The sequence below is a fragment of the Primulina eburnea genome, chromosome 17 (genome assembly GCF_022965805.1).
Source record: "Primulina eburnea isolate SZY01 chromosome 17, ASM2296580v1, whole genome shotgun sequence".
In the NCBI taxonomy this organism is placed as follows: domain Eukaryota; kingdom Viridiplantae; phylum Streptophyta; class Magnoliopsida; order Lamiales; family Gesneriaceae; genus Primulina; species Primulina eburnea.
The window spans coordinates 3,835,816-3,846,657 of NC_133117.1; the positions used below are offsets into that span (position 1 = coordinate 3,835,816).

At 32.4% G+C, this 10,842-nt stretch overlaps 1 protein-coding gene across 3 annotated transcripts; it reads left to right on the forward strand.

Annotated features, from left to right (window-relative positions):
* The first annotated feature begins 2,658 nt into the window (after positions 1–2,658).
* On the forward strand, positions 2,659–3,910 carry LOC140818619 (transcription factor MYBS3-like). Of its 3 annotated transcripts, XM_073178646.1 has the most exons (4): positions 2,659–3,095; positions 3,187–3,383; positions 3,495–3,670; positions 3,737–3,910. In XM_073178646.1, the coding sequence occupies exons 1-3, from the start codon at positions 2,786–2,788 to the stop codon at positions 3,636–3,638; spliced, it is 651 nt and encodes a 216-aa protein (XP_073034747.1). In that variant the 5' UTR covers positions 2,659–2,785; the 3' UTR covers positions 3,639–3,670; positions 3,737–3,910. The 3 variants fall into 3 exon arrangements, with proteins under 3 accessions (XP_073034747.1, XP_073034748.1, XP_073034746.1); XM_073178647.1 differs by having other exon boundaries at positions 3,479–3,910; XM_073178645.1 differs by having other exon boundaries at positions 3,495–3,910.
* Positions 3,911–10,842: the final 6,932 nt, after the last annotated feature.

Here is a 10,842-nt window from a genome sequence, read left to right on the forward strand (position 1 = left end):
TAAAGTCATGATTAAATACGAGGTCGTTAGACGTAGTTGTCGCATTTTAGAAATTTAATTGCATAAATTTGCCTAAGAAAAACCATTGCATATTTTCATGGCATTTTTAGGTTGCAGCGAGCCTGGGGACGATCCATTCCAGTTGGTAAAATTTCAGGATATTTTCATTATCGTCAGTTAATTATTTTACGTGCATGAAAATAGAAAATGATTATTTTTGAGATTTATGCGATATGGCTTGTGGTTCATTCACTATGTGGGAGCATTATTTATACGGTCGCCAGTGACCGCTCAGTTCAGGTTGGTACCATCGGGTCTTCAGTGACCGCTCAGTTCAGGTTGGTACCATCGGGTCTTCAGTGACCGCCAGCTCAGTTTCAGGCTCCCCGGTAGTCAGTTACCGATCAGTTCAGCTTAGTGCAGTGGCCACAGGCGTAAAACATAATCTCAACAGAAAAGTTTTATCAGTTATTTCAGTGCAGGCTCCAAGGAGCAATTATTTTTACTGTGATTATCAGTTCAGCATGCACGTATTATAATTGCTCAGTACAGATTATTTTCAGCATGTCTCATGGCATGATATTTTATCCCATGCATATTTTACTTCAGATTTTACTCGTTACCTGCGATATATGCATGCTGAGTCTTTAGACTCACTAGACTTGATTGTTGTAGGTACTGATGAGGCCAGGGCCGAGGGCGGGGAACAGTGAGCTAGCTTGGGTCGGCAGTAGTGGCACCCGAGGACCTCAGTACAGCAGTGTTTATTTTATTCCGCAAACTAATTTTATTCAGTCGTCAAACATTTTTTTAAATTGTTGTTGTTGGAAAACAATTATTTTATTCCGCTGCTATATTTTTAAACATTGAACTTGATTCATCGATTGGTTTTATGAGAAAGGCCATTTAAGTTCTTTTAAAAAGAAAATTTTTAAATTTCCGCAAATTTTCAAGCAAGAAGTTTTAGGGCCTTTATAAAAATAATACCTCCTCACCCCTTAGGATTATTTATCCAGCTCTTAATCCTTCCTATTTTTCCAATTTTAACCTTCTCCTATATCCAAACTCACCACCACTTCCCGCCACGACCGTCGCTGGCCGACCGCCACCGGCAGCCGCCGAGAACCAGCCGACGCCGGACCACCGACCGATAACTTCCGGCCGGCCGGTAGCCGTCGACTCCGCTGATTGCTGGCCGCACCGACGTTGCCGGAACGTCGCCGTCGCTGCCGCCGCTGTCGGAGTGGAAGAAGAAAAAAAAAAGAAAAGGCAATTTTGTCCTTTCATAAAAAAATTCAAAATTGTCCTACAATTAAAAATCATACCAAACATAACATCATATATTACATTCCTACAACAATCATTTTCTTTATCATTTACTTACTAATCATCAAAACGTAGACATTATAAAATATTTAATTTTGACCTCTATTTTGTATCCAATCTTTTAACATCATAAGATATTTAATTTTACGTCAACTGAACAAGCTGTATTTGGATTTTTGCAGCATTTTTCATTACTTCATTAAGTGTTTGATCATATATAGCCTATCGAATGTAAAATTGTACATTCAATAGATAAGTATCGTCTCATTAGTAAGCACAGAAGTGGATATAATGAGATAGCAATATATCAAAACTATATGTTTGTTAAACTCAACCGAATAATTATGATCAAATAACTGACTGGTGCTAATTAGATTATATTTCAGGTTATCAACAAGTAGAATATCATCAATAATAATGTTATCAATGATAAGTTTAGCCTTACTCACGGTTCTACCTTGTGAAGCGTCTTCAAAACTGATTTTGGGACCTGAATACTTGATCAGATATGATATTAACTCTGCGTCTCCAATCATGTGTCTCGAACATCCACTCTCCAAAAGTGGACACGATGAGAGAACAATATATATATATATATATATATATATATATATATATATATATATATATATATATATATATATATATATATATATATATATTATATTTGTGTGTGTGTGTCATGGGCACAAAAGTGAACACGATGAGAGAACAACATATCACGTGAGAATTTTCTAATGTTTTAATTTGTCTTACATTCTTATATTTGAACCAGCACCTGGATAACTAACCACACCTTAAAAATCTCATTCGACTATCGATATCCACATTAATTTATTTGATGAATTTTACATTGTGAAAATTGAATATTCACTTAGTAATTAATTTTGTCTATTTTTGTTAATGGCTAATGTAATTCGTCAAAATTAAATTTAATCTTAGCCCAATAAATGTGTTTTTCTTTTCATCATCGTCTTTTCTTCGTTGAGGTATCAAACATTGATGATATTGGCACTTGTCATTGCTGGCCTTACGTTAGATGATGTCGACACACGTCATAAAAAAAATATCGATATTATCGATGTCATGTTTATACTCCGATTTTATTCGATTACAACTAAACATTGATGACCTACATGACCCAATACTATATCACATGCGAGGTCAAAGATGATTTTTTTTCCTTGCAAGAATACAACACCTTTTTTTACCAATAAAAGAGTGAGATGAGATTTGGTTCTAGTTGCTATAAATTGTGGGATCCAAGTTGGGTAAAAAAAAATATCCAATATAAAACAATATCTATCCAATCATGTAAACTTATATATATATATACACACACACACACACACTAGCTAGTGTAGTATCCTTCCTCCCTCCTTCTCTATCTCACAAAATAAACACCTAGGGTGCATTCTACGAGTGTTTTCGGTGTTTCGACAGCGAAAGTTTTGAAGTTATGCGGGTGAAAATGGGCAGAAAATGCTCACATTGTGGGAATATTGGCCACAATTCAAGAACTTGCAACAACTCTTCCAAAGAGCCTAATGGTGGAGTTAGGCTTTTTGGTGTGCAAATTGACATCTCCTCCGTCTCTTCAACTCGTATCAAGAAAAGCCTTAGTTTGGATTGCTTATCCTCTATATCGCCCTTATCTCCTTCAACCTCCTTATCTTCGTCGATGTTTTCCATCAGTGAGAATTCTGATAAGACATCCACTGGCTACCAATCCGATGGCCCGTTAGATCGAGCACCCGAAAGAAAGAAAGGTACGTAGTGATGGTTCAAATCACATTGTATGGTAATTTTCGACTTTTTTAATGTTTCATTGATGTTTGGTTGTTGATTTTGGTTTGTCAGGAGTTCCATGGACAGAAGAGGAACATCGCATGTTCCTACTCGGACTCGAGAAGCTCGGGAAAGGAGATTGGAGGGGGATTTCAAGAAACTTTGTGACTTCCAGGACTCCAACTCAAGTTGCTAGCCATGCTCAGAAGTATTTTCTCCGACAGGGCAGCATCAACCAGAAAAAACGACGCTCTAGCCTTTTCGATATGGTAAAACGAGCTCAAAATTAACAGCCCGTACACATACGACTTCTTTTTGTTCTACATCTTCTGTCATTATTATTAGTTCTAATGTTGCATTTTAGTACAACATTGATGTAGGTCGGAGATATCAGTTTAGTGCATCAGACTGAACATGATGCCCGGTTTGGAGGCAACTTCCTCCAAATTGAGTCGAGGATTTCACGAGGACTGCATGAATCCATTTCACAATGCTTCCCAGAAAAATGTCATTTGGGCTTGTGAATCTATGAACTTCAACTCCGATGAGCTTTCGGGTATGTCGAAAAGTTCGAACTCTCCAGATGCAACTGATCATCTTGAATTGGATCTTTCACTTTCAGGCACAGCTCCAACTACTTCAATGGGGCAGAATGGATCTCCGCCTTCTTCGCTTTTAATGGAATCTATTCGGGTTATCTGATTTCTTATTTGAAAGTTCATGATGTTACAGCATGATCAATGGAGGAATAATTTTCCAAAAAATGGAAAATATATATGCTTTACTGCCATGACAAGTACTTGCTTTTTTTGGCTTTTCAGTTTAATGAACTTTGAGCCTTGACCATTCAAGCAGTTTATGGAATACATTTTATCCATATAAATTTGCTTTCAAATTCGAAACATTTGAGAGCTTCTTTCTGAATAAAATTTACCATTCAACCCCAGAAAATCACACTCCATGGAGTTCGAGTACTATTTTTTTTGTTGTCTGAGCCACTCGAGCTCGGGCTCAAGTCATTTGAGCTCTGGCATTTCACATGGCATCATCAAAATTCAAATGATACGAGTTTTGGATAAGAATCTACGACGCACTATAACGTTCTTGTTGACGATCATTTACTCGGATAGCATATAGGGTTCCTCCAGGTTAATCTTGCTCCGGAAACTCAACTCTTTAAACAAGAAAATAACAGTATCAAAAGATAAATACGTCCAAACTTTAATTTCTGCCAAGTGATTTGAACTCTGACCACCTTTCAACAAGAAAAATGATAATATCTGAAGATAATTACGTCGAAATTTAATTTTTTTTCTTAGTGACCAGTAGTGACCAGCAGCAGTCCTTGACCAACTCCAGGTCCGATAGAAGCAAGCCCTACGGCTAATCCACCAGCAATAACGGAAGTAGCAGAAATCATGGATTCATAATAAGTTCCTCGTACCAACAAAAGAAATCGTTAATGATACAATCAACCAATGAATTATGACTTAATTGTTCGATCGATAGGATGAATCTAGTCGAAGACAGTTATATTGTCTGCGTCTAATTCTAAAAAAATCATCTCCATGGTCATGTAAATACACCCTAAAAAAGTTAGGAGATTTTCTAATGACTGGCTAAATATAATCCATAATATATGATAACTAACGTAGGCCATATAAGGATCACACAAATTGATGTGCAAAATTGCATGCCACCAGCTTAGAGGGGCTGCGGGATTTTTGTCTTAATTAGCCACGACTACAAAACACCAAGTTCAATCATGCCCGAAAAAATTCGAACCCTAGTATAGAGATAAGGGACGACGGATGAAACTAACTGAGCAACAAGACCGGTCTTGCATATGCCATAATTTTCGATGAAACGACAAACAAAATATGGACCACGGTCTAGATACAATGAATCATATGTATAGATTTTATTGATCGATGAATTTAATTGTCTTGCGTAAGTCTATTATCATCATGGTATAGTATTGCTTATAATGTCATAGACGGGGACACCTTATATTGTTTTTGAGTCGATATTTTAAATTTAAAACTTGAGTAGGTTTTATGAGAGATTCGTGAGATGGATTGACTATGTCTATATCTATAATAAAAAAATAATATTTCTTTATGTACTGTGTCGGGTTGAAGATTTGTCTGACAGAATTGATTTGTGAGACGGTCACATGCAAGTTTTGTGTTAAAACTTAGATTTCAAATTATTAGAATGGATAAATTTTTACATCATGTTTGGAATATTTTATATGTAAATGTGAACAAATAAACCCCAATTTCATAGAATAATATATGTCTCAAATTTTAATTATTGAAAAAATTATTTTCTTTACTATTTGGTATTTGTGTCACGTCTCGATCCCAAACCAATGTAAAGCAACTGAACGATGGACTTTTATATCAACTATTTTGTGTTTGTCCTCATTTTACAAAAAATTGTTAATTCAAATTGTTATAAAAATCATTCATATATCAATATAAACTCATTTTAAATTTTAAATTTTTATACCAAGTGTGTTACAATTTGAAATCCATATATATTGATTGACGGCAAGATCTAGGATTGGGCATGTGAACTCGTACGATATTTTGTAAAATTAATTATTGCACACATGTGCATGTAATAAATCTCAATAAGTATTTGCAGTAACGTTTTTATTTTCTTTTTCTGAAAAAGTGGCAGACTAAATATTTTCTCCCGACAAGTCACACATATGACAAAATAATAATAATAAAGTGTCAAAAAATTTAGATTCCATATGTGAAATAAAATAAAAGTTCATTTTTATGACAATGTCGATTATGGAAATGGGATTTTTACCTTTTCAAAAAAATTGGGTTTTTGTAACAATATTGATTGTGAAAATGGGTGAAAATATTCCGCATAAAAAATATATAAAAAATTATATTTGTCATCATATAGTTTGTATGTTTTTTTTTTTATTTTTTGTCACGATAGTCAATTTATAATATTAGTAAATTAATTTGAACTTTTTCGATCTTAGTATTTTTTTTTCATCAGAGTCTTGTTTTGGAACTAGAAAATGACGGAATGACGATTGGAATTACTAACAAACTTTTCTACTCTATATTTTTATGGACATGTATAAAATGTGCTGATTTGGTAAAACGGTCTATTATTACCCAAATGATGTTATGGCCTCTTGGATGTGATGAAAATCCAGTTACAAAATCAATGGTGATGTTATCTCATTTCCACTCAAGTAGGGGTGTGCATAAAACCCGAAAAATCGAAAAAATCGACCGAACCGAATAATCGGTTTACATGGTTAGGTTTTATCGATTTTTCGGTCGATTATGGTTTTAAGATTTATGAAATTGGCTTTTTCGGTTTGGTTTTCGGTTTTAATCATCCAAAAAACCGAATAACCAAACCGACCAACTGCATATTCAATAATATGAATGATAACAAGGTGTCAACCAGCTCGAATGAAACACCAATCATCTTCCAAAAAAATTAAAGAAATATATACTGAAAAGAAAAGAAAACGTCGACTGGTGAGTGACGAGAAAGAAAAGAAAACAATCAGATTGAAAATTTAAAGTTAATGATACTAAGTTCCTAAATCTTAATAGGCCTATTATAGAAGCCCTGATGGTCTCTGATGTTCCAATTTTTACGCTTTTTGAAATAGAGATCTCTATTTCAAAAAGCGTAAAAATTGGAAGGAAAATAAAAATCTAAGTTAGTAGACTAAAATTGTGAATGTATCTATAATAAGTCTAAAAACGAAAACTAGAATGTTACCATACAAAAATGTAATTCCCTCATGAATAAGATTATTGGATATTGGTCAAGGATTTGTTTTCATATGACATATAAAGGACATTCGTTCTGGCCAATTTGAAAGTTGGACCACCAAAAAAATAGGACCACTGGTGAAACTAGAAGATCTCATTAATTGGTGGCTTTTAAAGAAATGGACAGTACAAAAAAAAAAAATTACAAAAAAAGGGCGTTAATTTTGTCATCTAATGGATGTTCATGCACTTGGCCATTCTTTGGACATCAAGGCTACCCTAAAAATTAACGATTTGGATAATGTATAGTGCACAACATGATATTGTAACATGTTTTTGGCAAAAACTTGTGTGAGACGTTCTTACGGGTCATATTTGTGATACAGATATTTTATTTAGGTTATCCATGAAAAAATATTATTTTTTTATGCTAAAAGTATTACTTTTTATTGTAAATATCGGTAGGTTTGACTCGTCTCACAAATTAAGATCCGTGAGACGGTCTCACATGAGACCTACTCCATGTTTTTTTTTTACAGTGATTAGCATGATGTTGTGTACTGTACAGTCGTTAGATCATATAGATCTCACATGAGATCTACTTGATCTAACAGATGTGTTGTGATGTTGTGTACTGTACAGTCGTTAGATCATATAGATCTCACATGAGATCTACTTGATCTAACAGATGTGTTGTGCACAACATCGAATCTAAATCGAAAAATTATTTATATATACTATTGATTTGTAGGCTATGACTTACCTGACTTTCAAGTTTAACGAGGTCTCACGTTTGAAATTCAATTATAAAAATTTCTTCGTTCAATTTAAGAAAAATTTGAATATGTAAAGTGAATATGTTTGTTTTAAATATGTTTTGAAATAGCTTCTTTTAATTTTATTTAATCATATTGGGTAGTCATTTACGATTTAAACTTTTAATATAAGAAATATTTAAATCTTTTCAAAAACATGAAAAGTTAAAATTTTAATAAACCTTGTTAAGTTTTTGTTTGTTCTTTCCCACATGAGTTGAGTAAGAAATTTCTTATAATTAGAGTTTTGTTTTAAATTATTTTTTTATAATTTTATTAACATTACAACATTTTATTGTAAGACATTAAAATTCGTTTTACCATTTTATTATATTTGATACCATTTAAAAAAAAAATCCAATAATTGGGATTTAATTTTTTAAAAAAATGGTCCATGTTTCCAAATTTTATGTGCACTTTTCTTAATATATTATTATTAATATTAATAGCAACTTTTTGAGATACAGCGACTCTTCAGTATAAAGAAAATCTCAGTTTCACCCCTCCTCAACCAACCACCTTATTATAATTGATATCCCCACAATTATTAATATTGCATATATCATCCCATGAATATTGGTTTTCTTTTTAAAATATAATTATGAACTATGAGTAATATAGAGGAAACAACCTAGTGGTTGTAATCAAGAATTTATGGTGATTTTTTTTTTAGTTTTAGGATTTTTTTTTTGTACTTGTTTATTTTTCCTGACTCGTGATATTAATATTCGCGAAAAATATCTATCTTAGGATTATGAAAGATTTCAAAAATTTTGATAAAGATGAATTTGTTCCCGTGAGATGAAGTTTCATCGTGTATAAATTTTCAATTTATTATCATTTCAAATCCATAGAGATGGCCGATTGTTTAATTTGTATCTCATTTGATGTGAAAGTCTCAAATTTATGACAAAGTTTCAGATTCGAAACTCAATTATAACAAATTTCTCTCTAACTAAAGAAAATTATTTAAAAAGTAATCAGAATTGTACAAAAATATGATTTGGTGTGGTTTGTGTGGTGACACACCCCCCATAAATTTCATCATATATTGTTCCTTTCATTTAATGATAAAAAGAAACAAAAATATTAAAATTTATTTATTGCGGAAGAAAACAAGTTGCAATCTTCTTATGGGCCACTCTATGTTTGATATTTTTATCTTATAAATTAAATTAATTTATATCCTTCATTTTAAATTATATCCACATATTCTTCTTTCTCTTGTCTATTCTATGTTTTGTATTTTATGTATTATTATTTCTCCTTTATTAAAAATTAGTAAAAGGTCCATAAACAAGGTTTTAAAAAGTGTGAAGCATCCCAAAAAGCGGATATGAAGCTCCAAGCTTTTCAAGTTTAAGCGAGATTAGCACTGGCTTTTTCGTGAAAAAAACGTTTTTTATCTTTAGAATAATTGTAATTATCTCAAACCAATAAATAGATAAAATAATACATAAATAGGATAAATTTAAGTCTGATGCATTAATTATCATATTTATAGAAGCATAAAAATCTCAAAATTACAATCTTTATTTGTTTTTACAACTAGACCACATTAAAAAATACTAAATATTTGTCAAATCATTATCATACATGCTTAATCATAATTAAAATTAAAAAAATAAACATCTAAATTATAAATCTAATTTATTATATTAAAATAAGTAAAAAAAATGTAAAAAAAAATATATGCGATTAATTGTGTTTAAGCACACTTAATTAAACGCTTTAATTACACTTAATTCAATCAAACTATAGTTTAACCGCTTTTCTCCGAAACGGGACGTTTTTGTCGAGCTTCAATCTTAAGCGGGCTTTTTAGAACACTGTCCATAAGTATTCAGTGTTCAGAACCTTATTAATTATCATTACAATTTTTTAATGTTAAATCATGATAAAAATTAGACATAATTTATTAATGATTCGAGGTTGATTTAATATATTATATATGTTTGGATTTTTAATTTTTTAATGGCCAAGATGTGAATTAAATATTAAAGAAAAAAAGTATTGACTAAGTTGTCTAAAATGCCCTTTCGTATTTGAAGTATAAATTGTTATTTTGGTGCTTTTTATTAAATAAATATTCGTAATATAATTTATGATAATTTTTGGGTTTTGATTTTCTATTTGAGAGAGAAAATATAAATTATAAAGCCCACACGATGAAGGGTATTAATAGGCTACGGGCTCTGTAATATTAGAATGAATATATAGAGCAGTCAATTTTATGTGTAATTAGAGGAGTTGAACGGAGTGGCCAGTAATTTATGTGATTTATGGATTTTCCTTAAAATAACTAAGCTGACAAGTCGGAGTTGGCTGCAGGAACAAGATGGTGGTGCCTTACCACACCACAGACAGACGGGCGGTTGCGTTCGTGGTGGTGCTTCAGGATTCCAAACCTATCATGCTCCATATTATGTCTTATGCGAGGTCCTACAGTCACATACATTTCTCGATGTATGGGGAAATAAACGACATTATTCTTAAATTCAATCCCCAAGCGCCCATTGGAAAAACAACTTGGATTCATTTCCCCTTAGCTGTTGCACCTCATTCAATGGCACACTGCACCTAGTTTATCCGAAACATATCTATATTCTATATCTATATCTATATCTATATCTATCTATCTATATCTATATATCTATATCTATATCTATATCTATTCTATATACCTATAAAAGTGTGGATTCTTGACATTGTTTGCATTGTTTTCCCATTCATTGGCAATAAAAGTGACCGTTTCCTCACCGTTTCCTCATCATCTGACCAATGTTTTGCTATGCATAATTTCAAACTTCAATTGGCATTGTTTTCCCATTCATTGGCAATAAAAGTGGCCGTTTCCAGTGACCGTTTCCTCATCATTACTCCTATTTACTTTCCTAATTGCAATTTATCAACTTCACCATCGTTTCCTCATCATCTGACCAATGTTTTGCTATGCATACTTTCTTTTAGCAAATTCATGCATCGAGAATTATTTCCTTGTACATGCAATTCTCTTCCTCCTTCAGAACTTTGGAGCTTTATTTGTTTTCTCGGGGGCAGGAATTACAGATCCAGTTTAGGTGAAAGGTTTAGGCAAATTGATTGTGGATGGCAATGATTGACTGGAATTTTTAGGAGGAAGCAAG

Bases quoted from the DNA above. Each gene is read 5' to 3' on its own strand.
- LOC140818619 (XM_073178645.1), top strand. From the start codon at position 2,786: ATGCGGGTGAAAATGGGCAGAAAATGCTCACATTGTGGGAATATTGGC. The intron at 3,096-3,186 runs GTACGTAGTGAT...TTGGTTTGTCAG, and splicing joins AGCACCCGAAAGAAAGAAAG to GAGTTCCATGGACAGAAGAG. The intron at 3,384-3,494 runs GTAAAACGAGCT...ACATTGATGTAG, and splicing joins GCTCTAGCCTTTTCGATATG to GTCGGAGATATCAGTTTAGT.